The sequence below is a fragment of the Talaromyces stipitatus genome, genomic scaffold (assembly GCF_000003125.1).
Source record: "Talaromyces stipitatus ATCC 10500 scf_1105507295527 genomic scaffold, whole genome shotgun sequence".
Taxonomy (NCBI): Eukaryota; Fungi; Ascomycota; class Eurotiomycetes; order Eurotiales; family Trichocomaceae; genus Talaromyces; species Talaromyces stipitatus.
This window is the reverse complement of record NW_002990114.1, coordinates 2,425,298-2,451,314: the sequence shown is the minus strand read 5'-3', so window position 1 is coordinate 2,451,314 and position 26,017 is coordinate 2,425,298. Positions and strand designations below refer to the sequence as shown.

Below are 26,017 nucleotides of genomic sequence, written 5' to 3'. Positions count from 1 at the left end.
CCAATTATACACTTTGGTTGTGTATCAATACGTCACGGGTATCCGTTTTACCGTCCGTAATAAACACCCAACAAAGTCAAAGCACGTAACCGAGGCACATATTCAACTCCACAAACTGATACGAATAGCATCAAAACGCATAGCACGAAGCAATTGAACTTCTCAACTACTGTATCATACATCTGATTATAAGCGATCCGTTTTGACTGCAATACCACATATCCCCACATCAGATTCATGTCCACAAAACCAGCGGCTCTGTTCGAGCCAAGGCCCCTCACAGAAGCAGAACTGAACCACTTTAACACCATACCATGGGCCAGATCAATCTTACAGCAATCACTAAACCTGCAAGAAAACGGAGACACTGAAAATAGTGAATATGTCGTTCTCAACATGCCCGCTCGCGTGTTCAAGGACTACACCGACGAAGATGGTTATTTCGCCGGTACACTAGGCACAAAGGAAACAATCCCATTTTTAGTGACTTTATGTCGTCGCAATCTTGAGCAAGAGGTTTCCGCTTCTTTACCCACACAACCTCCACCAGCAGCGAATGATCCCAAGTCCAAAACGCCTTTTAATCCATCCCGGCCGCCGGATACGATCACGCTTGTTTCAATGTCCACGCCGGGATTGAGTGGACATCCCAGAACGGCGCATGGAGGTGTGATTGCGACGCTTTTCGATGAGGCCATGTCACACACCATTGAAGCTCATTTGTCGCTGTCGCCGAAACCAAGCACTGTTACTCGGGAGAGGGACGCGATATATACAGCGCAATTGAATGTGCGATATAGAAAACCGGTGTATACGCCGGGATTACTGGTTATTCGGACGTGGTGTATTGCGCGGGATGCTCGCAAGTTCTGGGCATTATCGAATGCGGTTCAGGAGGAGCAGGAGGATGATGGAGGTCAGTTGGAGTGGGTTAAGAGGAGGACTATTAGTGCAGAGGCGTCGTCTTTGTGGGTTGTTACGCGAAATGAGAAGCTATAGTTAGCTCATAGCATATAGAGGCGATAGAGCTGTTCATATGCATACTAAAATCATTATGGAATTATTATGGAGAATGCCTGAAGGTCACAAATTGGCTTTCTCAGCATCCTTGCCGTATTTCCTCCCACTGGTATTCCGTTCAATACTAACCACCAACCCGATATGAGAACACAACGCAACAATCTCCCCCTTTTCATCTAGGATAATCACCTCGATATCCATCCTTCCGTTCCGGACGGATTTCATAACTACCCGAGAATACAACCAATCAACTCCCTGCGGAGGTAGACTCTTCTTAAAATCGATATTCAACGTGACAGTCGGGTACCAAAACGGTGGAATTTTCGGTTTTGATGCCGATGATGATGACAAGGCCGAGAGCGCTTCAGCGCCTACTTCTTCCAATGCAGCAGGGAACCAATCACTCAGAAACGGAAGAGTCTCATTCGTCCATTTCCCATTTCCGGCAGCTGCCGAAGCATCAGACGATACCGTGCGGAGTCTCGCCCATTGATCCAATACACCCGGTTGTTTATACTCGTTCGTCGGCCCAAATGTGATGCATTGATGTTCCACCTTTCTAAACTTGGACCAATGTGTTGGGCCCGTCTGTTTCCATTTTGATGTCTCGCTGCCATCTTTCTGTGATAGCTTCACATCATCAGCACGAACAATAACTTCCGGTGGTCCGCCAGGCATAGGAGGATACAATCCCCACGTCATCGAAGGATGTGAATATCCAACATCCGACACTGAATCTGATATAGTGATATACCCTACCACTCTAGCCGTTCTCTTTTTCCCGTCCGGTTTACTATCATCATCCTGAGAAAGAGTAACATGAATCGTGGACGTCCTCAATCCCAATTTTGAGTCTTCTACTGTCAACACTGCAGGGCCAACGGCCGTTCGACGCAGAAACGTGATTTGCATTGATATGGGGAGAGGTTGGGAATTGTGTCGTGTTGGATGTGTGTGTTTGAAATGTGTTGTTGCGAGGCGGTACAGGATTGACATTGTGTAGCCGCCATGGGGGACTTTTTTTGTCAGTTTCGATCAAAAATCAAGAGATGATGACATACCGGCTCCAATGGTCCAGTCTGGATGGAGATTTGTGGTATATTCATGCGATGATACCGGGGTGACTGTGATCGCATCCTCGAAGGTTTGCGTGTGCGGAGAGGTCATTGTGTTTGTTCTTTCGATGTCGATGTGTTCTATATATTCTATTTGCAGAGGTATATAAATGACCGCGTCCAGTAGTCCTCTACATTGAAGCAAGTCTATAATCTGTGCAGAGGTCAAACTATGAAATTTACAGCTGAATGTCGTTGATATGGACCTCGGCTTCGTCATGTTAACTCCGCCCACTACTCCATAGCCGGCTGTTGATTATCGTACCTATACCGTATTACAGTGTAAATAACACAAATACAAAACAGTAAAATTATTACAATAAACAATATCGTGTTCTATGTAATCAACTAACATACAAAAACGCCCGCCGTCCTTCCGTACCATCTTGTCGAATGCATTGCCTGTAATTGTGTATCATTGTATCGTGTATCATAAATCATACATGTTAATGGTTTATGGTGAACGAGAAAAACTGAGTAGAAAGAAACATTATCTGAGAGAAACGAAAAAGAAAACTAGCATGGGGAGAGACGACCATTGCTATGTTCTATCATCTCATTACCAGTACGATTGAGAAGGTCAAAATTAGGACTGAGTGGATGCGGCAAGACGCTGGAGACAGGACAAGACACCTGTTACTCCCTGAGTAAGAGTGGCCTTGGCTTCTGTACTCCTCGAGCCCAACGTCACCGTCATGCAGCTCTTAACAGCCTTGGATTCTGCCAGCTTGTTCGCCCAGCGGAACACTACTTCATCCTCACGACTGTCTCCAGCGACGAACAAGAAATCAGGCTGGCCTGCGTAGCCTCCTTCTTTGCCACGCTCAATACTATACCGCCATACAAGCTCTGCTGCGCTCGCCTTGTTTGTTCTGGAAGACTGGATGATCAACGCACCGTCAACCGGAGTGACATGTACTCCCTGACTGGCACATGCATCGTTGATATGATCGGCACATTCGGACGCTTGACGAGCCGCAGCAACCTTGTCTTCTGCATCGCCGTAATGGAACACGAGCGAGCAGTGCAACTCCTCTATCCAGCTGTTTTCCGTCCGTTCTCGGAAGTAGTTGAGAATTCCCTTTGTTCCGGCCTTCCATTCCTTGGTGTGGTGATCTTCGTTAAGTTTGATCCAGCTATCCTTGGACGGCTCACGAATGAAACATCCATTTTCGGCGATCAATCCTAGTCCCGAAACCTGTCGGAACAACCGTTCCATTTCTTCAGGTCGTCTGGCGCTCATCACATAGACGATGTTTCTAGGATCCTCGAGTAAATCAGTAAGAGTAACCAAGGCTCGTTGCGGTGTCGTCAAGATAATACTGGTTGGTGAGCCCCAAGACGCTAGCGTGCCCTCGTAATCGAGAAGAAAAAGTCGGCGACTGGATCTGCGGTATTCCTCTTCCAGACGCGAGACTGACAGCCGGGGTACTGCCATTGTCTCTCGTGAAGAATGCTCGTCCCATACCTTTGACAGCGCTTCGCGGAATGACTTGACCCAATTGCGAGTAGAATTCTGAAGCACTGCGCTGTGCAGCTTCCGCCACATGTCTTCCTTTTCGGATTCATTGAGGGTAAGGGCGGTATGAATGGCTTCTGCGCACTGGCGGTAATCCCATGGATTGACGAGTAGAGCATGGTCGTCAAAAATGGACGCGGATCCAGTGAATTCACTTAAAATTAGAGGGCCATGGGCCTTGGGACCGTATTTTCCGTCCTGACAATAAACAAACTCGTGGCTTGTAAGGTTCATACCCTCTCTAAGACTGGTCACCATCAGCGCGTCGGCAACTGTTATCAGAGCTAGATACTGCGCGAAGCTGAGATCTTGCTTTAAGAAAACTAGCGGCTGGTGGGCGAGGGTTGAGTGTGTTGAATTGATCCGCATCGCGATATCAGATACAATGGTATCCAGCTCTGTTTGCTCGTTGGTCGATGATGCAACTTGGATGAGCACAACCTTATCACGGAATTCAGGGTATGTATTCAAAAAAAGTTCATAGCTCAAAAGCTTCTGGCGAACTCCGCGGATTGAATCGAGCTTGTCTCTAGAGACAATCAAGCGCTTACCCTCGTACTTTTCGGAAATAACCTTGATCCACTGTTCCACGTCGTGACTGCGGCGTCTTTCGTCCCAAGAGGTTGGGTCGATACCAATCGGAAACTTGCCCACGTTTACAAATCGATCCTCCAATTGCACACCGTCATTTCGAGCCTCGACACACAATATGCGACTGCAGGTCTGGAGGAAATGGCGACAGTATTCATCAATCTGGAATCCAATAAGATCGGCACCTAGCACACCCTCGAGAAGCTCTTTACGTGGAGCCAAACATCTGAAAACCTCTGAAGATGGGAACGCAACATGCAGAAAAAATCCAATCTGAGCGTCTGGCAACAATTTGCGAAGCATTGCCGGAACAAGCAGCAAATGATAATCATGAATCCAGATAGCGTCGCCTCGTCGCCAGTTCTTGGCAATGCGCTGAGCAAAAGCCTCGTTGAGCTTAACATAATAAACCCAAGAATGATCCTCGTATGCTTTGCTCTTTGGGTTATCTGGGATCTGGTAGTGAAAGACGGGCCACAAGATAGTCTTGCAGAAGTGAGAATAATGTCCGTCAAAGTCGGTATCGCTCACATAGACAGCTAGGGACGAGTATTTATCCTCCAATGTCTCGGCGATCTCAGATTTGACATGACTATCCAAGGCGTCAGTCGGCATGCCCAAAGTACCGACCCAAACAGTGTCATCCAACCCAGGGTCGGAAAACGAGCGGACTGCATTACGTAGGCCAGGGTTTCCTTGTTCGGCAGATTCAATGGTCCAATCCGCATTGGAGAATGAATGAGAAGGAACTGAACGCATAACCTCTCCCTGTGCTTTTTGACTTTCAATGCCCATGGTGGGTGGCTTTGAAATCTCGATTGTGGGAGGTGCCCCTTCAGGAATCGGTTCCTGGTGTTTCAAGATCGAAGGAGATGGGAGCGCCATTTTCAAAGGACGAGGTTGGTTGAATGTTTGAGTTGAACCCCACGCAGGGGAATGAGCTTCGCTTTGCGACAAGACATTTGGTTGCCCATTCGAGGTCGTAGGAAAGGGATATTCGTTGAGTGATTCGAGTCGTGTATTGGTGAAGATTTGCTCGTAGTCGGTGATGGCTCCTGGAGTGAGTCCTTTCTTTATGGCTTCATCCTGACGCTTTTGGAAAAGAGTTGCAGCGGCCGAAGGGCCAGTGCGTGGCGGAGATCCCTTGAAGGACCTGGACGACTTTGGGCTGGATGCCTTCGAGCCCTTGTCCAAGTGGAAGTTGACGGTGTAGGGAAGGAAGCTTTAAACGATTAGCATGATACTCGTGAATCTCGAAAAGTGCAGTCAGTTAGCATTAACGTACAGTGAAGCAATGAAGATAGTCATTGTGACGCGAAAACACTATCACGAATTTCTCAGCAATAGTTTACCCGTGCTTGGGCATCCACTGTCTTTTAAGACAATAATAACGACAGCATGCGTGCAAAGCAGCAAGACGGCAGGCTGTTGCTAAGGGATTGATGGATATGAAGATGCAGCTTGATAAGAAGGAAGGAGTGTGAGAGGGGTCTTTTTCCTTGGAGTAATAAGTATTTAAAGTCGAAGCTGGGAAAAATAAGTGGAGCCGGGTTGAGGTACATCTGATAATTAATACGTCATGTGAAAATATATTTACGGTTGCGATACAGGCAATTACATCAATACGCGCCCGAGTACTATGGCTGACTCGTCTTGACCATAGCCGGTGACAATACCGGTACTTATTTTAGGTCCCGCTATTGCATGTTTAGGCAAATCTTTATTGATGCAATGACTCTCTCTAACCTCTTTTGTGTTATATATAGATATATAGAGAGACAATTGATTATATTCTCTACTCAGATTCATCACACGAAAATCTAGAACTGTAGTCATATTATCGAGACGATAATGATATCAGGACTTGGCGGGACAGACATGATGTAACAGGTGGGCTGTCCCGAATAGGCGCCCAGTCTGGATTCTAGCATGTATGAATACCTGATATTTCCCGTCTAAATGGCTCATCGCTCAGTCTAGATGCAAGACTTTTCTTCCTATTGGCGGATAGTCGACAGCCAATCAATACGGCAACGTTGGCACGTTGCTTTGGAATTTAGGCTCAGCAAAAAGTAACCCCGGACTCGTTCTCTGCATGAATCCAGGGAACTGTGCATCATTCGGAACGAACCTAATTGCCTGGATGACTAAGGCATTAAAGTCTAACTTAACTTAACTTAGTTGATTTACAGAACGCCAACACGTGACATGCAGGGTGACTAATATGCGCTAGTTTTAAAGCAGCTAGCGTGGATCAACTCTAATAATGAATGATAGTGGGGGGAACGATGCATGACATTTTAACTCCTGCATCTCCCAGACTTGTCGAGTCATACGGTATATACCGATATCAACTGATCGTGCTAATATCGAAACCCTGTAAACTCATGCCCCTCCGCATCACATCGGCCCCAGTATCTGGTATCAAAAAAAGAAAATCAGTCGCCACACCCCGGAATCGCGCATTCCCTTTCGCAAGTCATGCACGCTCCAAACCAGCTGTGCGCGGAAACGCGCAAACAACGACCAAATCATTCGAGCTCCACGTGGAGGAAGAAGCAGATGGGTTCGTGAGCGATTCCGAGCCGTTGCCTGACGTTGGTGACTCGCGGTATTTAACCGAAACCGTCAAATTAAGCGGCGTTATCCAAGCTATGCAACATGTGAAGAATTCCATGTTTGAGGAATTACCGGAACGAAGGGCGGGGATGAATAGTACTCGTATTGCGGAGGTGTTAAATATACGTCGTTCATTGCCGCCGCTGGTTTCCGTTGCGCATTTACATACGGTATTGCAGTCTCCGACGCAAGTGGAACGAGAAATCGTTTCGCTTGTTCAGTCTGGTCAGTTGAAGAGATTGATCGTACCGGGAAGAGGTAATAGTGCAGCCGGTTTGGGGGATTGCTTGGTTATGACAAGTGACTTGCACGATTTGGTGCAGGCAAGTAGTGATCTGGATCAAGCCTTGAAGGGTATGCATAAACCTATTGAATCCGAAATGGTACTCGCTGACTGCTGGTATAGATCGTTTTTTGGGTATTCTTGACCAAATGTCGAATACATCTGCCATCCCTTCTTTGGCATTCTCCCGCGAAGAATCCGTTGCTCTCGTGCGAGCTGGGTTTCTAGTGTCAGCATCATCACTATCCAAGGACACCGTCAATCTTACCTCTGTACGTGCCTATTCTACAGATGCCGACGACACGAAACCAAACTCAGTGCAATCCCGCGCCCCAGCTTTCTTTCTATCTCTCCCCAACACAGGACCTTATCTACGACTCCTGAGCGCTGGCCGCTCTCACTTACTAACTCTACTAAAACAGTCCAAATACCACGAAGCACCATTGACACTTCTGCGTGACCGCTGGGATGGCGCCGTTGAATCAAATCGCAATTTCAGCGTTGCTAAGCGGATTAGAGGCGAATTCAGTGGTGTGTTACCGGGTAGAACGAAGAAGTGGAAGGAGTTTAATGGTATGAGTTTTCGGTGGATATTAGAGGAAGCCCTTGGAGCTGGGCTTGTGGAGATTTTTGATACTGGGAGCGTCGGCCCTGGTATACGTTGTTTGTAGAATATCCCCGGAGCAGGTTTCTACACCAAAACCATGATATACATCATCCAACAAAGCAGACTTAAGATCTCTTCTTATCCACCCATCCCAGAAACAAACCCACATCTGCCACGATAGCCTTGGGCACTCCACCCATCGTCCAACTCCGCTGCACCCATTGCGGAATGAGACCACCGGCATCTGAAGTCGTGGCCATAATCCACTCAATGCGACGGTTTCCGTCACCATTCCCTGCAACAGGAGGTAACAATCGAACACGTTCAACACTAGCATAATGCGCAAATATAGTATTTTTTGGCGCCACAGATAGAATTTGTTGTTTGATTGCATCTGGCACATCGTTGTTTGGCGCATCTTTCTGAAATAAGAGCGGTATCTGTATTGTATAGAATCCTTGGATGGGATTATCATTGTCCTCATTGCCGCTAGTTTCAGGTTCATACGCCGAGATAACCAGCGAAATGAACGTTCTCGGTGAAATGAGACCAGCAGGTTTAAAAGTATGCGTAATCATGTTAACTACAATACCGTTAGTCTAGATTCACATCAGAACCGGATTTATTGAGAACAAACCATGCATATCAATACCCTTCCACCCCTCCAAACCCTCAATAACAGGCCACCGCACCAAATTCTCAACCGAAGCCACACTGGGCGTATACTCCATCTCATTCTCGGAATGATTCTCTCTCAACCCTCTCTCAAATTCAGTCCATGACGCACTCCCCTTAACCGCAGAGTCTGCATGGATACTCTTGCGACATACCCAGTAATCTTCCACTCCGCTTCCCGGGGAAGAAGTGAGAACTTGGACTTTTGCAGTTGATGATGCTGAAGAGCGAAGTTTGCGATCTGGTCTGAATTGTTGTGGGATTGTGGTGGAGATTAGTGTTTGGGTTTCGTTGAGGATGGGGGTGAGGAATGGTTCTAGTCGTTGTCGTCCTGGGGTGGGGTCGAGGGAAGGATAAGGTGGAAGAGATGAAAAGGGGAGTGGTTTTGACATTTTCTTTTTTTCTTCCTGGTTGATTGAAAGTACACAGAGGTAGTTATTGTGGTGGTATATTGGTGATGCTGGTGATGTTATGGCTAGTATCAATGCTGTTCTTTGTTGATATACCAGCTCGAGGTATTCACGATTATTGACAAGTCATTGAGTGTATCGAATATAACTGAAAGGTTAACTTGGCTGTATACTGATATTGATAGACCGAGTCATCGGATCTAAGAGTGAATACTATCGTGGCCACGGACATCACGTTTCAATATTTGTCTCATGTAACTTAACTTATATGATTGGCCACGTGACTAATCAGATAATCTATATAACGTTAGTTACACACCCCGATTTATCTAGTTTATACGACATCAATTTGATTGTAGACAGATATAATGAGATGTGATATAATGTAGGTGGAGATTCTCAAGACACGCAATAATAAATCTGCCTAATTGTCGACCCAGCATGAGAGCAGTAAATGAATCATGAATTGATAAACCGCATGAGTTTTAGTACGCCAACACGCCTCCTGTGGCAATCCGGAATGTGCAGAAGTTAATACCCAACACGCGAAAAAGGAGAAAGAAGGAGATGCAAAGCAACCAGGTGTAACATCAACTGCAAATGTAGAACATTGTAACGCCCGCCCAAGCCGCGTCCTGACATGCATGTCATCAGCATCTCCGAAAGAAAGTGGACAAAAATCATGAGAAAAGAAAAAAAAAAGAATAATGTCAATAATACATTCGCGCAATGCATAATGTGTCTTCAATCTTACTAAAGGGGATATTGAAAAACCATCTCAAATACAAGGATCCAGAAAACAGAATACCAAGGCAGAAATAGAATCGGGGGTGGGCAGCTCGGATCATTCAAGCATCTCATCGCACACCAGCATTTACCGGACCCGATTGTGCTGAACTCGCTCCTTGATTTTGTGCAGCGAGTTGCGAACGTAACGATGCCACTTCCGACCGGAGAGTGCCGAGTTCTTCGTGCACGGATCTGATATATGCCCACAACTTATCTTCCCGAGACTCCCCTTGCATGTTAGTCTCCGCAGCACCGCTAGGTGTCGGATCAATATTTGACTGAGGCGGTAAAGGTGCGCCCAAACTGCTCGAGTGGCTGTGAGTACCACTATGTTTAGCAGACAAAGACCCGGGCCCGTTCTGCACCGACCCTTGACTGTGCAAAAACCGTGAGTCTGGAGCATTGAGACCAGGTGGAGGTGGCAGCTGCGGCGGCGGGAGACCCAGAGAACCTTGGCCATGTCTGAAATATTGTTGACTCAAACTGGGTGAATGAGGTCGATGCTGCTGATGAGCATGAATTGCTGCCGCCTCGGGTGCGTGGCTTACTTGCGAAGAAAGTGGATTTGGCGAAAGGGGCTTAGGACTTTCTGTCATATTGGGTGCGGGAAAGGAGGTAGATGTAGAAGATGAATGCGCGGTTGCAGGGAAAGTCATAGTTCCACTTGTGGAAATGGGTGAGGTAGAAGAGCTTGAACCTCCGCCATGGTTTGTCGGAGGTGGGAAAAGACCACGGGGAGGAGGCGGCGGCGGTGGTTGAGTTGAAGCAATTGGAGGATATGTGCTTGGTGCTCGATTCTGAAAAACTCCCGGTGCGCGTGGCATGGGCTCGGAAGATACATTATTATGCTTACGTATACTTGGTAGACCAAGACGACGTTCCTCTTCTTCGTCCATTCGCTCGGGCTCAGTATACATAAGACCATCCATAGTGTCGTCCGCTCCAACGGCGTTTTCTCCAAAATCTTCTTCACCTGCATAACTTCCCATACTTGAACGTCGTCCAGCGCAGCCCCCTTGGCCTTTGTTATGCCGAGCTAAAGCATCTCCTCGCGCAAACCTGCGACCACACTTATCGCAAATGTGTGGACGTTCTCCTGTATGCAGCTTCGTATGGCGTTTTAGATCGTGTAGACGTCTAAATCGTGACTGACATGTCTGGCATACATATGGCTTCTCTTGGCTATGAGTAAGGAGGTGAGACTTCAGATTATGGTGGCGCGTGAACTCAGTTGAACAGTAAGGACATCGATGTTTTTTTGTCGAAGGCGAACGAGGACTACCTTTATGGAATCCGGAATGAGGTAGGCTGAGACCACGGCGCGGGTCCAGCGGGTTATTGGCGGGCATTGGATACGAGAACGCTTTGTTTGCATCATCTGCCAAGTCGGTCTGATGGCGTGGTCTGTCGCCGTCTTGAGAAGCAGTGTCCTCAATCGGGCCAGGACTGGCCACAGTGGAAGTATTCATCAAGGACGCTTGTGTTGCCGTGTGGTCACCAGCACCAGACGGCTCGGCGAAGGGGCCAGAATTTGTATATGAGTCTACTTGCATGTCATCGGACGGCACCTGCGCTGGTTTGGCGCTTGTGTCGGCGGACCCATGAAGAATAGTCGGAGCGCCGGCGGCATCTTGAGATCTAACCTCATCTTCCTTTCGAGCTTCGCGGGCAGTGTTCAATGCCTCCTGGGCTACACGTGGGCTATCCTGATGCTGTGTATCCTGTTCTTTCCCAGCCACAGATGGTTGATCTGCTGTACCAGCTCCTGTTGAGCTAGCCATGTTGACGGTAGTTGTTGCGGGAGCAGAAGTTTCGAAATTAGGAGATGGCGATGTGCGTAGGCCGGCACTCGCAAGGGAACTGAGATGCGATTCCGGTTTTGGAGATTGTTTAAGATACGAGATCTGCTCGGAAGGACTGCTGAGTATAGCTGTAGCCGCCGGGGATATCGCGACAGGTTCATTACTTGTTTGCATTTGTCCCGCCATGAAGGCACCGTGTATCTTGCCCGGCGGATATATATGGTGAGGATCAGAGCGCGCTTCTGTTATCACGATAGTAGTCATGTCAGTTTTGCATTCAGGGTCGAGTGCTATCGGTGCAGATTCGAGGGAACAGAAAACAAGGCTGCAGATAAACAGATGTCGCGATAACGAGAGCAGTTGAAACAATGGTGAAGAAAGTAGAGCAGATTAATTCCAGAGCGCAATCGACTCTTGAAGTGTGAGCAGACGGGGGGAGCAGCGACAGTAGTTACGTACATGTACCGTCGCGTGGGGCGGGCGATGCGGTGTTCCTGAAGCGAATGTGGCGCAAGCTGATGGACGGAGGGTTCAGCTTCGCCAGCCAGGGTAAAAGCGGAGGCAAGAGGGCGCAGACCAAAACAGGAATGAATGGTTGAAATAGGACGAGAGAATCAGCCTTGCGGGAGAAGAAAGAACTGTTGTTGGTCGGCAATGGCTTTCGAGGTTGGTCTCCGCTTGCTAACTTAGACGGGCCATGGAAACTTGTCCGGCTTCGCTGAGGATTGATTATGGTGTGCAGCAAAGGAACCCCCAAGTAAAGCTGCCAAGAGGACAAAAGTACGAAGGCAAAAGACAGGTCCAATATTTGCTCTTGATTGCGAGCAACGTGGTAGTACTACAACGGAATCTTGGACAAATGCCGCAAAACGTGTCGCAAGGTCGCCCAGGTAGGCAACGCGGGAGGCAACAGGGAAGAAGCAAGAAGGTTGGGTTTTTTTGTCTCGGTGCGCTGCGAACGGGAGTGGCAACAGCCAATGACGAACTGCGGCGGAAAGCAGGAATGAGGAAAGCAAATCAGGATTGATCTGATATGAGAGTGAATAGAGTCAGGAACGTCAAGAGAAGCAGGGCGATGGGAGACTAACAGTTGAGTCAACCGGTGATGGAGTTGTACACAATCAGATTAAGCTGATGATGCTGATGGCCGCGCCAAACCAAGTTCGTCCGTACAGAACCCTCGTATTTGATTGAGTACGTACGGTACTGTCGTACGTTGTCACAGCCACCAGCTAATACGGGCTTGGCAGGTGCCAGGCCAAAATCGTGGTGGCTGGTAATGCCAAGACGTACTGTAAATGACCATACCGTCATGCGCCTTACAATACAATATAGTATACTATATATTAGCGCTATCTTCTGCTGATCTCAATATGGAATTCCCTCAAGGCGCATTAGTATTCGGGTCTCCTGAATAAGCTAGGTGAAGCTCTAAGAGCTAGCTATGTTGAAGTTCTGAGCAAGCCACAAACACAATCCTCGTGCGCCGTACACGATCATCACATCGTTTCCGACTGGCTTCCATCCACAGACCCGCTAACGCGATGGCAAAAGAGCCGCGTGCCGACGGCAATTGGATGAAAACCTTGATCGGTCAGATCATAAATAGGACCAATAGAAACCACGGATGTCAAATCATATGTTCATGAATCATGAATAATGAATAATGAGTCTGATAAATGCTATGTCGTATCTTGTAGGCCTAGCCGTTGTTTGCTTATCCAAGCCAAGCTAGGTACGGTAGTTACAACGAGCCCCGGTTTCATCATGGTCTAGTACTTGACCAATGATATGTCGCAGGCTGGCATTTCCCCGGCTCCACAAACATTACCGTACGTACGATGACGCTCCAAATTACACGCTTGCCAGAAATGGAATCACAGACATATGCAAACACATATGACAGTTGTTGAAAGAAGAGGCCAGGTTACTACGGGCTATGTGCCATCAGTCGAGGGTTGCAGGTATGGAGAACGTAGATTATCTCTCTACATGGAAAAGAGTTGATGAAGAAGGGAAACCTTGCTCATACACATGACTAAACTTCTAGTGGTCATGCGCCGTCGATCAATATGGAGAAATTGTGGCTCATCCGATCTCAACCATAGACAAGAGAGAGGGTACATACGTATATCAGACTTTGAACGCAATAGAAGACTTTCTTGTAGGTCCTGATGGTATTCTTCGAAAGGTATCAAAGTGAGAGCCATACCTATCGAAGCTGTGGAGTACTGGTGGAGTCCGAGTTCGCGGCACACGAAGCGACTAACCCGATCTGGAAAGACTGAAATATATCGATCTCCTCCAAGCACCTAACCTCTTCATCTGATGAGATCCTTCAAGGAAGCTCGCTTCTAGATCTCACGTCGCAGTTATATGCATCACGGCTAAGGCATTCTCTTTATTTGCATTATATGTGCTCCGTGTCCTTCTTTCATCGTGTACAGTCTCTTTGTCTCTCGTTATCACTCTATCTTATCGGTTGGTAGCAGAGCGCAAAACCATTGGGCACCAGAATCTGCTCCGTAAGCTGTTGAGGGCGGCACTTGCAGCGCAAGCGTTCCGATTCATTGATCCGTGCTGTTGGACTCATTATATCATTGTTTGAAACTAATACCATCCTTGCGAGAGGCTGGTGGGTGTATCAAGCTTATCGACCAGCTGTCGCAATCAGACGTCGCGCGGGCAATCACGACTCACCCTTACAGAGCCCGCACAACATTAACAGTAAGATACTGCTACATTCATAGCGGTCACGATCTCCACTTCTGAAATACCCGGTCAAACCTCGACATGTACGGTTCTCAACCTCCTCCGCATTATGCGGGGGGTTACCAGAACCCACCGCAACCCGAATGGCAATCTCATCAACATACGCCTTCCGCTACATACAACCCCAGCACATATGGACCTATTCACCCCACCACTTCACCAGCTCCTCCAGTGAGTCCTCCTAATGTTGATACAAGTAGCTGGGGTGTGCGGTACAATCATCAACATATGGCGCAGGGACCACCACCCCCTCCATTACCGGTATGGTATCATGATATAGCTACATGGCATCTGTATACTAACAGATAGACAGCCTCGGCATAACGATATATACTCTGCACCGTCTCCTCCCCCGCCGCCACCTCCGCCTCGTCCAACTTCAACGTCGATTCAAGCAGCTCCGCCTGCGAATTGGGACTATAATAATACCACATACCCGCAGTCGACTCAAACTCCGTCGGGGCCTCCTCCAAAGCCGCCTATACCACCTGCTTATCAGACTGAAATGCAGCAGACCCCTCAACCATGGCAGGCAAATCAACAGAGCTACGGCCCACAGTACTCCCACCATCCGCCAACACATCACTATGATCCGAGCGCGCAACCAGTACATCAGCCTCACAGCTCTCCATATACATCTGCTCCTGATCCGGCAGGAACAAGCTACTATCAAGCGCCGATTCCTCCTCTCGGAAGTCCACCACCAGCCAACTCAATGTCACCACCGTCGCAACCTCCCCCGAATGTTCTCCCTCAAACTACCAACCCGCAATGGGCAACAGCACAACCTAGTAATCCCGTCGCGGGAGCATCAATACTCGGACATGGCGGGGTCTCAGATTGGGAGCATTTGACTCCTACCGCTGGTGATGTAGATGATTTATATCAGGGAAATTCTAGCTCTAAACAGCCTATGATACAACAAAGTGGTTCGACGCCCATTCTACAGGATTCTGCACATACTTTTCCTCAATATCAGACTCCCGTATCTCATGTGCCCAGCTCAAGTTCTCCTGATCAGACGAAGTGGATACCGCCTGTTGAAAGTCAGCTTTCTAATGTACAGGCTACCTTTCACCCATCCCATCCCTCAAGGAATGATAGCGTTCAATCCCAAGAAAGCGCTGTATCTCCACAAGAAAGGTCAGATACTATTGACGGTGTTATTCAGGCTTGGAGCCAGAACCCTATCTCGCCTATTATTAAACCGCAGGATGAGCCATATGCTAGAAGCCCGATACCAATGTCTGCAAAACCTGCTTCCCCAACAGCTGCACAGCCTAATTCTCCGCAGTCATTGTCTCCTAACCCACAACCTGTCCAATCACTTACTAGTTCGGCACCTACGAGCACTCCTCCGCCAGCGACGGGTTCAAGTAGTACTCCTGGAGCACAAGGCGAGCAGGCAATTGCTGGGGCAACAACACCTGGCGCTTCTGAATCTACTGTGGCCCCAGTCAAATATCTCGATCCATATGATGATCTCGACCCGTGGTCGAAATCTTCCTTGCATCGCTATGTGACAATGTTGCGTAAAGAGGCGGTGGCAGAGTCTGAAGAGGAGAAATACAAGATCTTCACTAGCTTTGTCGCCAAGGAGACCAGACTACGAGAGGTCTTGTATAGTATCGAGACATCCGACAAGGAATCCACTCCCGCCCCGCACAGTGAAGGAGTCGAAAGTATGCCTACGGCCTCTGTGCCTGTTGATTCCGGACTTATTCCCGTACAGTTGGAAGCGAGTGCTCAGCAACCTGATCGAGGTCGACATGCGTCTGTAGACTCTGATGACATTCCATATAGTCCTGGTGGACGACCTATACTTAACAAAGGCCCTGTACAAAGTATCGCCAAAGAGCACAACAGTCTTCACCGGTCAGCATCGAATCCTCAAGGCAAAGGTAGTAGTTACTTTGGCGGTGGTTTAGTTGTACAGCACCAGGACGAGCCTGCTCTCAGATCAACATCGGTACCACCCTCTATGAATACCTCGACAGTTCCACAACAGGTTACTCCGCTGATCTCAGAACCTCCTCGGCCTGCTTATACGCCTTTCCGATATGCAGAAGGCCCACAGCGCGGTGGGGAGGATCTGAACATTGCTCAGCCAGGCTATCAAGCCTACTCAGCCTTGCGTCAAGCATCTGCTGAAAGTGGACGTGCTATGGCGGTACCAACGCTACGGACTCCAGAAAAGCAAGACGTGAATGTCCAGAAATCCCCAGGAAGCATTCAAATGGACGAAACGTTTCTTGGGATCATCCGAGAGAAGAGTGTTTCTTATAGAGGAAAAAATGAACCACCTGTGAAGGGAACGGGTCTCGAGGAGCTTGGCGCCTTGATTCCAGATCCATTCCCGGTGTGGGAAGAGAGTGTCGAAATCAGCAACATAAGAAAGAAGATGGAAGTCTATTCTGATGATTTTAGGTATATATACGTGACTACTGAAAACTGGGAGCTATCTGCCAGAGATCGTCGAGAAGCTATAGAGAAGGAGCGCCTCCACCGTCAAGAAGCATCGGAGGCGCATATCGATGCCCTTTTCAACGAGAAGGAGATTGGCTACGCTGATATAAACCCTCTTGAGGAGGAGTTCCGACAACGAGAGGCTCGAATTCAGCTGGAGGAAGAGCGCAAGGAGCTTGACAGCTACATCCGGAGAGTCTTCAACCCGGTAGACACGCGACTCAAGGAGGAGATTGTGGAACTCAAGGCACTGTATCAAAGAGCATTGGACGAGCTTACCTACGACAAGATCCATTCAAACAGCAATTCGAAATACCAGATATCGCACACAATGAAGACGATTAATACGTTAGTCAGTAAGTTGGAAGACCGATACCAGAAGCGGCTCGACCTTGGTCTGGATCGAGAACGACATCGGAAAAGGGCAGAAAGACGACCACTAGTATTCCTCGGGGATTCCCGAGCACTGAAGAAGCTGGACGCCGATTTTGAAAAGATGGAGAAACAGAACATTGTCGAAGCTGCCAAAGACCGGGATGCGAGAGCGAACAAGTTAACGGATGTGTTTGACGAGGCCATTCTTCATGCCTTGGGTAATCATCAGAGTGTTCTAGATGAAACGGCAACGAAGACGCGTAAACTTGATGTGGGCATTGTTGAGCGGAGCAATCTGTCAGAGGTGGACAAGGAGTTACTGCTACGGTCGATTTCTGCGCTAACGAAATTGCTTGCTGAAGACGCCGAGTCTATGTTGACAAGCTTCCGGGAGGCTGATAGTCGGTTGAACGAGGCAGATTATAACGTCTCTGTGACTGAGGCTCAGTACGCAAACGCGGATCCCGAGGTATTCCGTCGACTAGAGGAGGAAAAGAAGAAAGAAGACGACAAGATCCAAGAAGACCACAATTCGAAGCTGGAGAGCATCAAAAAAGCCCCCGCCGAGATATCGAGTAAGATCGACTCAGTCTTGATTGCAATGCGCAAGGAACCCGGTACAGGCCCGGGACCATGGCGACGACCTGCGTCACTTGCCAACAATCTTTCTGTACAAACACCACCACAAACGCGCTCTCGTTCACCATCCACGGGAGCACTACCAGACCGCCATGAAAATCCCATTAATGAGGAAGAAGCTCATCCCGTCGAAATCCTAATGCCGGGTCCACCACCGCGACGATCATCGGCGGAAACAGAGCAGCAAGAACGACTTCGAAAGGCGCTTGAAGATGCGAAGAAACGAAATGCAGCGAAGAATTTTACTACTTGATTGGTTGGAGTTGGGTATGCATATACGAATTGTACTTAGAGATTTTATGATGTACGGCCTTATGATACCTTGTTATCTGATTGATTGACGATGATAATAACGAGTCAGTACACCTTCCCCGTGGTCGATAAGACCTGCGTAACGATATAGTGTAATTCAATTACATGGTACATTACCGGCTATACTTACCTTCCTCTACACAAGTGCGTACTGTCGGCGGAGATAGCGGATGTACATCGGTGTAATAATACGTAACAAACGTAACAATATGTCCAACTTCTAGGTCAACTTCGGTACCCTAACTCCCATGAGGTTCCAGCACGAGTCAATAATTCATTTAGTCCAGCCCCCCTTTAGGTCTGACCCCCTGAATCTCATATCCACAGTAAAGAGAGAAAATTCTAGTTAACGGTCAGTTCATAGTCAAGGAAGCTAGCCTCGAAAGATCCAAAATCGAAGCAGGGGTTTCTTTGTTTGCCTGTTGATCAATGCACCTTACAATATGGATGGGCCCGGCTATCAATGGCCGAGATTTGAGCAAAAAAACGTGGGATGCTTGCATGATCCATGGGTTTGGGCCTGGGATGGGACATGGTACTGGGTCCGTGTACTTTTGCTTTTATTGAAAATTTGTTGCATTCTGCTCTGTTTTCTCTAGTTCATGGCTGCTTGAGTCTTAGAACATTCAATAGGTATGGATGTACACAGGTATGTAATATATATATGACCTTCTATATAGTAGATCCAGCTAACTCAGAGATTCATACAGGACCGAAAGTAAATCACAGAAACGAACAAAACGCTATGAAACATCAATATATGAAATGAAACGAGAAAAAGCCTATCGCGTCCGTTTCTGACTTCCACCAGCTTCCGATGTAGCCGGTCTTTTCCCACGAGCTTGTGTACCACTGGACTGTGCATCATGTATCAATGACTTCAACTTGAGCAGGAACGAAGGCGGAGCTGGTATAATCTCGACTTTAGCCAGAATGTCACGCAAATTCGGTACATACGACTCAAGCACGGATGCAGGAACTTCCTCCAAAACGTCTAATATGAACATTCCTCCTTCCCCTTCTCCCCTCTTTCCATCGTCGTCGCTGGCGCTCTGTCCTATCAATTGCTCATACAGATTTCGATCATCGTCATCCTCACCGGGAGGCGCCACCCTACCCCAAGACTTGTTCTCGAACGCATCGATGTTTCGCGCACTCACTTCTTGGAGCAACGTGATTAGTGCTTCTGCCGCGCCTTTTGTTCCATACGGTATTCGAGCCAGGAGATTATTCCGGATTTGAGCTACGTGCCGTCGCAGTTCTCTGGCAACTTCGCTGACGTTGTCCAGTGATGGTTGTCTGTCACTTCCACTGGGCAGTCTTCCCGTTCGTCGATATTCGTCAAATTGCATCAGCAGATTCCGGGACTTTTGATGGACCTTGTCGAAATAAATGGCCGCGCAGGCTCCGGCCGGCATTGCCTTGCGGATACTACTGTAGACATTATCGTCATGGACCGCAAGTCGGAAGATGGTTGCTTCGAAATCCCCCTGTACGACGCATTGTTCTGGTGTACGAGGTGTCGGTGTTGAGCTCGATTCTACCAATTCCTTTCGGAAGTCTTCCGGCAGAGTCACTTTGTTGAACGCGGACATGATATCGCGGACTTGTTCCTGTCGCGATAAACCGCCAGCAATGGTCTCTCCGCTACTGGTCCTGGCAGTTCGTTCGCTCTCGGGGATAAAAGGCCATTCTAGATGGTTTGCTAGAGATTCTAGGCGGTCTTGTAGAAGAGTGTGTAGAGGAGGTAGTGTTGGAGAAACCCCATCTCTAGATAGCGGTAACCCTGGAGGCGGGTTATGAGGTGAGATGCTGTCATATACCTGGTCTACGAGCCACTAGACCACCGTCAGCTTGCCTCATGTAATCAAGATAAGGACTAGACTTACAAATATGTGACGGCAAGCCATATCCGGCCGATTAATATACTCCGAACATGTACATTCGGCTCCTCCATCTCGTATACGGATTCGAGGACGCTCGATGAGCTGAAATTCGTAAAAGGGAGAATTCTCCCGACAGTATACCACGTCAAAATGACCTGTTAAACCCGCTAATGCTCGGGCTCTTGACTCAAGCTCTAGGTTTTCAATATCGTATACAATTTTTGATTTTGCCGCGAGAATCATGGACGCCATTGTGTCTGGGCTGCTCTCCTCTTCCTCTTCTTCGTCGTCACTGTCGTTGTCACCCTGAGAATTAATCTCATTTTCTAGTTCAATGTCGGCCTCTGCTCTTTGCTCTTGGTTATTTTTGTTACCTCTTCTAGCCCGTCCCCACCGTCCTTCCCCTTCGTGTCTCCGATTCGCACGAAGAGAAAGTCTCCGTCTTGACGCAGAAGTATTGCGCGTAGGTGAATTGCGCGTAGGTGCAGGATCAGAAACCGGAGGTAGCCCAGAACGTCGTTGTCGTCGTGATCGGTGAGTCTGAGAACGGTTTGTGGGCATATTCTCACCAAGAGACAACCTCCCGAGCTGTCTCGTAGGGAATGGAGACATACAAGACGGGATTGAACAAATAATTGAGTATCAAGAAACTCCAAGAAATGACGCAACAAGGAGAAAAAAACGGTAATGACAATCTTGCAAGCAGAAGCTGATTCAGGGTCGAAGGTATTTTTCTTCCTTTCAAGGATAGGTATATAAAGTTCCTGCCCGGACCACTGATAAGGTAATAGTTGTGGGCTCACTCAATTTTCAAGATTGTCTCCATTGTTATACCTTTTTATCACTCTTTTGTGTCCACGTCTACGCCGACATAAAAAAAAATTATGACAAGTAGGATTAAATCAGCCGCCGGGTGTTTGTTCTTGCACGCCGCATTTTTGATGAGCAGCTTGTCAAAATTTTCGACCTCCTATTCTCCTATCAATTTATTCAGCTCTGGCGGTATGCATTGTAGGTAGGTAGATAGAGAGCAACGTGGACGCCATATCAAGGTTCTGGAATTTGCTTCGCCGCCGTAAAACACTCCGAGAAAATGGAGCCAAGCAGTCTTCTTTCTTTAACCAGACCGAGAATAATCGGCGGGAAGCCTGACAAGCGGCACAGGATTATTTTTGTCTGGTCTCTTCATTTTGAACCGCGTCTTTTTCCTGGCACAGATGCGTTGCGTCAGTGACTAATTTGAGTCCAAGGCCATGGCTTATGGCGTAGCAGGGGGGGAACACTGGGGTAAACGAGCGTTGATTATTCAATGAAACAATAGACATTTTCTTTTCTTTGGTCTTGAATTTTGCTTTCTTCATTTCCGGTGTATATGTGTATTTTTTCATTTTCGAGATCAGATATCCAATTATTCCTGCGCGGCTTTCCATAGACCTGTTTGACGGCGCTTAAATAATTGGGATGATCGAGAACCGAACCACTTTGTTCAGGTCGGTAGAAGGCTGACTGCGCGATTTTAATAAATAATATTGAACAAATATTAAATTTTTATTCCTTTGCCAAGGATAGAATTCTGAGAGATTAGGTTGTTGATGAGAACTTGGATTTGAAGCTGGAAAGCAGGACAAGACAACCTTATATGGGTAATATCTTATATCTTCTCTATTGCATCAATTACTTACTATACATCTACCAAAAATTGCCATGCAGCTAATTATGATGAAAATGTCAGTCGGATACATAATCACACAACCCTAAGCAACCATCCCATAAATGAGGAATTTAAGCATATGCATGGATATCATCTTCGGAAAGGCACTAGAGCATGCTAGGGCAAGGTTGCAGAGCCGTGAGCATGGTGATGGGAAGCAGATGCATATCTCCACTTTTGTTTATCATTTTACATCATGCTACTTATGTGATGAATCATCGACTTAATGATCCTGTTAAATGATGCAGTTCAGCCTAGGGCGCAGTCATGAGGGCTGTAGACACTACATGGCACTTGACGCCAAGGCACACATGTTGCGTCAATAATCAGCCTGATCAAGCGGCGTGTAAAAGAGGAGTCATACTATCTGAAGCAGATGTGACTGTGTCTGTAGTCGTAGCTCTAGCAAAGAGGCTATCTCGAACGATGCTTATTCGCAGCCTCTGATTGGCCGACGCATGTTGAAGTGGCCGAGGCCTCCTGCAGGCACTCAGGCGACAAAATATGGAGAAGGCTTACTCAGGGAATGCCTTGCGAATCAGGCGTGCACGAGGCACGCCTGCCCGAATCAGGCTGACTTATGTAATCTGTTTCTCAGCCTCAAAAGAGCCAATCAATAAACGCCCAACCTCTACTTTAGGGCTTAGTCCTTGCAACGCCTTAAGAGTAACAATTGCGGGGCATCAACACAGTACATCCCACTATGCATTGATACTACTACCTATGTGTTCACGATGCATATATTCTGGGCTATGCAGGAATAAAAACAGTCACAGAGGTTTTCCAGCCAACGACAACACTAATAGCTGCGCTGCAACCAGCACAAACGCTGTGAAAACGGCCAGGAGGCCCAAGCCATCAAGACAAATCAAGAACCACCCTCCCTTGCAACTTGCCGTGCTCCATCCGCTCGAAAATGTTCGTCAGGTTCTCAGGCTTATCAATCTCATAATGCGCCTTGATGATTCCTCGCTCGGCAAATTCTAGCGTTCGAATGGCTTCTCCACGGTTGCCCACGGCTGATCCGGTGATGGTGAGTTGCTTGGTGGTGATAACCCCTGGATTGGCACCGCTGATATTCACATACTCGCCTTCGGGAATGCCTACGCAAACCAAGGTGCCGTTGAATCGGAGGAGGTCGATTGCCTGTGCATAAGCTGCATTGGCCGCTGTGCAGACTACTGCAGCGTGAGCACCCAATCCACCCGTTAGGGACAGGACGTGCTTGGTAACGCCTTCCTTATCGAACTTGGTGAAATCAATAAAATGCTCAGCGCCGGAATCCCGGGCAAGCGCTTCTTTACTTCCATGATCGATAGCTATCACGCGAAACCCCATCCCTCTGCTTGCCAATTGACACGCGAGATGACCGAGACCTCCTACTCCAGAGATCGCCACCCACTGCCCCGGAAGGGCCTTACTACGGTTCAAAGCTGCGTAAACCGTGACTCCAGCACAGAGCATCGGTGCAGCATCCGCCGACGACAATCCGTCAGGAATCCGTGTCGCATAATTCGCTGGCGACAGCGCATATTGCTGAAATGTGCCTGGCGTATAGTATCCACTGACTTTCTGATTCAAGCAGTTCCCATCCAGACCTACGAAGCAAGCCGGACAATTCTGACATGCGCTCCATACCCATTTTATGCCTACCCGATCCCCAATCTTTAAGCCAGAGGACTCGGCGCCGGGTCCTAGTTTGACAATCTTACCAACGCCTTCGTGGCCGCCGACTTGTCCTGGTTGTGTAGGGTATGGGAGAGATTTCCACTTTGCCATGTTAGTGACTCGATTGGAGCGAGGCGTAAGGATTATGGCTTACGGTGTTGGTCATGACAGCCATATCCGAATGGCAGACTCCAGAGTGAGTTCTGAAACGCATTATCAGCATTGGCAGCATTTTGAGTGACTAGTGGATAACTGGGTACTAACAGATTTATCAAAATCTCACCAGCACCAGGCTCTGGTACATCGATCTCCACCACTTTGGTGGATATCTTTCCTGGCTGATCATAGACGGCAGCCTTCTGTTTTTGAGGAATAGAAATAACACCGTTCTCGGCCATGTTGTATACAGAGTAATTTAGTTATTGCTTGGATAGAATGGGTGATGCCTGATGAGATGCTAGATGGAAGAATGGAAATCATCCGTCTACTCCTCCCTGCTTTTTAAGACTGACATCCCAGTCACTAGGTTTAAGACCATATTACAAGTCTCCTCCCCGGACCACCGAGACGTATAATTGTACCTAGGTAGATTGTTCTTCACAACCGAGACTGCCGGTACAATACAGAACTGGAGTATGGAGTATCCGTGCATGCATACATCCTATTTCAGTCTTTCCGATCAAGTCTTTCTTGTTCCGGCAACTGCATGCATGGTCGTACAATAGCAATCTCTACAATCGGTCATGACATCAATCCACCTCCAACTCCATACTCAAACCAATTATCCATCCCAATGCCCATCAAGAGCATTCCACAATGCTATCATAGTACTAGACATCACAATCTGCCCCACAAACTGGGAACCATCAAAAGCCTCAAACTCCACAATCTTTAGATAATTGATAGACTGCCGTACTTCTCCTCTCTTAACGGCATTTGTAACGGCATAGCCTGCTAACAAAATGCGGGGAAGTGGGGAGGAGACTAGCGTATGACCCCGCAACACAACCCTAATACGTAGTGCAGATAAGTATTGAAGCGGAATACGTTCCGTCAATTAGCCCTAGCCCTAAACCCTGTGAATTATGAGGAGGTCGTTCATCGGGATAATTCACACCGAGAGGGAATGCTACACATGAGAAATCATATATATACTGTATAGTAAAAGAGTGCCCCGGAAGACGTCATAGAAAGCAAATCAAGGAAAAGGTAAGTAATCTACTAAGTTGTAAATTTTAATGATACCTAGCCCAAGGAATGTTACGCATCTAGGCAAGAGTTTGAGCCCCTCTCTGCCAGCACACACCTACTCATCGGGTAAACACCCCATCCTCTAGATCGGGCTCTGAACCAAACAGAAAGAAGAGAGTTCTCAAAATTGGGACCATTACCGGCGTTTATACAGTACTGGTCATCAGTTCAAAATGGTCATCCATATTATTGATTCACATATCCACATCTGGACAGAAACGCAACTAGATGCGCTCGCCTGGCATAGGCCCAGCCACCCTCTGGGCTCGCAACATTCTGTTGAAGACTATTTATCATCTGCTGCAATCACAGACCAAGAAGGGAAATATCTATTACGCGGGTTCGTCTACCTCGAAGTTGATCGCATATCATCTGTTGAGGAACAAGGAAAAAAAGGATGGAGTCATGTTCTCGATGAAATCTCCTTTCTAGCTCGGATAGCTCGCGGAACACCTGTGGAAGGTGAAGGGCATGTCGAGGATCACAAGTCGTTAATCCTTGGGTTTGTGCCCTGGGCGCCTGTACCTGGTGGTCCGGCTGTCTTGGAGAGATATATTTCTCTTGTCACGGGACGTGTAGCTTCTTCAATTGCTCATGATAAAGAAGATGAGACATGGAAGAAATTGAGAGGATTCAGATACCTTGTCCAGGATAAGCCGGGTGGGACAATGGTTCAACCAGACTTTGTCGAAGGATTGAAATGGCTAGGGAGACAGCGTCTGACATTTGATCTGGGCGTTGATGCTAGACAGGGCGGATTGGGGCAATTGAAAGAGGCTGTTGAGCTCATAAAGAGAGTAAACGATGGAGTGGACCTAGAAGATCGGGTTGTTGTCATCATTAGTGAGTACATACCTCTTTTTGGATCACGAGTTCGAAAGAGGATACTGACTTGTTAAGATCATCTGTGTAAACCGAACCTACACATACCCCCAGACAAACTCAACAATCATCCAGACTTCCTCGAATGGAAGCAACTAATTACCGCCATGGCAACACACTCCACAAAAACATATATGAAGCTTTCCGGCCTATTCTCCGAATTCCCAAAACTTCCTCTGGAGTATACGCAAGGAGATGAACAAGGTATCATAAACTATCTTGTTAATCATGCTCAACCCTGGACAGATGTCGTCTTTGATGCCTTTGGTCCTCATAGAATTATGTTTGGATCTGATTGGCCTGTCTGTACGATTGGTGCGGGAGCGACAGCTTCAAAAACCGGGGGAGGGAAACGGGGGGCTTGGATAAGGTGGATGAATGTTGTGGAGAAGATCCTTGAGAGACGTGGATTGAGTGAGGAGGAAAGGAAGGATGTTTGGGGAGGCGTTGCTGTTAGGGCTTATGGATTGGATAGTACCTTGTAAGAACTCGATAATATTATTAGGATATATGGATCAGTTTGTGATGCAGATAATAATAATGCATTAAAGACTATGCCTGTGTATAAATCTACTTATAACCACTAATAAAAGCTTGTCTTCGCTGAAACTCCATCCCAATGAAA

General features: G+C 47.6%; 10 protein-coding genes across 10 annotated transcripts, besides 1 other annotated feature; 4 read left to right on the top strand and 6 right to left on the bottom strand.

Moving 5' to 3' along the window:
• Positions 1-237: 237 nt before the first annotated feature.
• On the top strand, positions 238-999 carry TSTA_089500 (thioesterase family protein; the record flags this gene model as incomplete). The annotated part of the gene is made up of 2 exons (XM_002478631.1): positions 238-260; positions 324-999. The coding sequence occupies 2 exons, from the start codon at positions 238-240 to the stop codon at positions 997-999; spliced, it is 699 nt and encodes a 232-aa protein (XP_002478676.1).
• An 84-nt stretch (positions 1,000-1,083) lies between these two features.
• TSTA_089490 (uncharacterized protein) lies at positions 1,084-2,187 on the bottom strand (the record flags this gene model as incomplete). Its single annotated transcript, XM_002478630.1, has 2 exons — positions 1,084-2,036; positions 2,082-2,187. 2 exons carry the CDS (start codon positions 2,185-2,187, stop codon positions 1,084-1,086), a joined length of 1,059 nt encoding a protein of 352 aa, XP_002478675.1.
• Positions 2,188-2,721: 534 nt separating this feature from the next.
• Positions 2,722-5,553, bottom strand: TSTA_089480 (alpha,alpha-trehalose phosphate synthase subunit TPS3, putative; the record flags this gene model as incomplete). Its single annotated transcript, XM_002478629.1, has 2 exons — positions 2,722-5,467; positions 5,531-5,553. 2 exons carry the CDS (start codon positions 5,551-5,553, stop codon positions 2,722-2,724), a joined length of 2,769 nt encoding a protein of 922 aa, XP_002478674.1.
• A 1,079-nt stretch (positions 5,554-6,632) lies between these two features.
• TSTA_089470 (uncharacterized protein) lies at positions 6,633-7,818 on the top strand (the record flags this gene model as incomplete). Its single annotated transcript, XM_002478628.1, has 2 exons — positions 6,633-7,218; positions 7,271-7,818. 2 exons carry the CDS (start codon positions 6,633-6,635, stop codon positions 7,816-7,818), a joined length of 1,134 nt encoding a protein of 377 aa, XP_002478673.1.
• A 61-nt stretch (positions 7,819-7,879) lies between these two features.
• On the bottom strand, positions 7,880-8,821 carry TSTA_089460 (uncharacterized protein; the record flags this gene model as incomplete). The annotated part of the gene is made up of 2 exons (XM_002478627.1): positions 7,880-8,337; positions 8,392-8,821. 2 exons carry the CDS (start codon positions 8,819-8,821, stop codon positions 7,880-7,882), a joined length of 888 nt encoding a protein of 295 aa, XP_002478672.1.
• Positions 8,822-9,696: 875 nt separating this feature from the next.
• Positions 9,697-11,694, bottom strand: TSTA_089450 (C2H2 zinc finger protein; the record flags this gene model as incomplete). The annotated part of the gene is made up of 2 exons (XM_002478626.1): positions 9,697-10,724; positions 10,911-11,694. The coding sequence occupies 2 exons, from the start codon at positions 11,692-11,694 to the stop codon at positions 9,697-9,699; spliced, it is 1,812 nt and encodes a 603-aa protein (XP_002478671.1).
• A 2,529-nt stretch (positions 11,695-14,223) lies between these two features.
• Positions 14,224-17,935, top strand: TSTA_089440 (uncharacterized protein; the record flags this gene model as incomplete). Its single annotated transcript, XM_002478625.1, has 2 exons — positions 14,224-14,463; positions 14,516-17,935. 2 exons carry the CDS (start codon positions 14,224-14,226, stop codon positions 17,933-17,935), a joined length of 3,660 nt encoding a protein of 1,219 aa, XP_002478670.1.
• An 841-nt stretch (positions 17,936-18,776) lies between these two features.
• TSTA_089430 (uncharacterized protein) lies at positions 18,777-20,492 on the bottom strand (the record flags this gene model as incomplete). Its single annotated transcript, XM_002478624.1, has 2 exons — positions 18,777-19,832; positions 19,884-20,492. The coding sequence occupies 2 exons, from the start codon at positions 20,490-20,492 to the stop codon at positions 18,777-18,779; spliced, it is 1,665 nt and encodes a 554-aa protein (XP_002478669.1).
• Positions 20,493-21,393: 901 nt separating this feature from the next.
• Positions 21,394-21,433: a sequence feature (AT_rich).
• A 1,016-nt stretch (positions 21,434-22,449) lies between these two features.
• On the bottom strand, positions 22,450-23,657 carry TSTA_089420 (alcohol dehydrogenase, putative; the record flags this gene model as incomplete). The annotated part of the gene is made up of 3 exons (XM_002478623.1): positions 22,450-23,361; positions 23,414-23,462; positions 23,524-23,657. 3 exons carry the CDS (start codon positions 23,655-23,657, stop codon positions 22,450-22,452), a joined length of 1,095 nt encoding a protein of 364 aa, XP_002478668.1.
• A 1,026-nt stretch (positions 23,658-24,683) lies between these two features.
• Positions 24,684-25,877, top strand: TSTA_089410 (uncharacterized protein; the record flags this gene model as incomplete). Its single annotated transcript, XM_002478622.1, has 2 exons — positions 24,684-25,353; positions 25,411-25,877. The coding sequence occupies 2 exons, from the start codon at positions 24,684-24,686 to the stop codon at positions 25,875-25,877; spliced, it is 1,137 nt and encodes a 378-aa protein (XP_002478667.1).
• Positions 25,878-26,017: the final 140 nt, after the last annotated feature.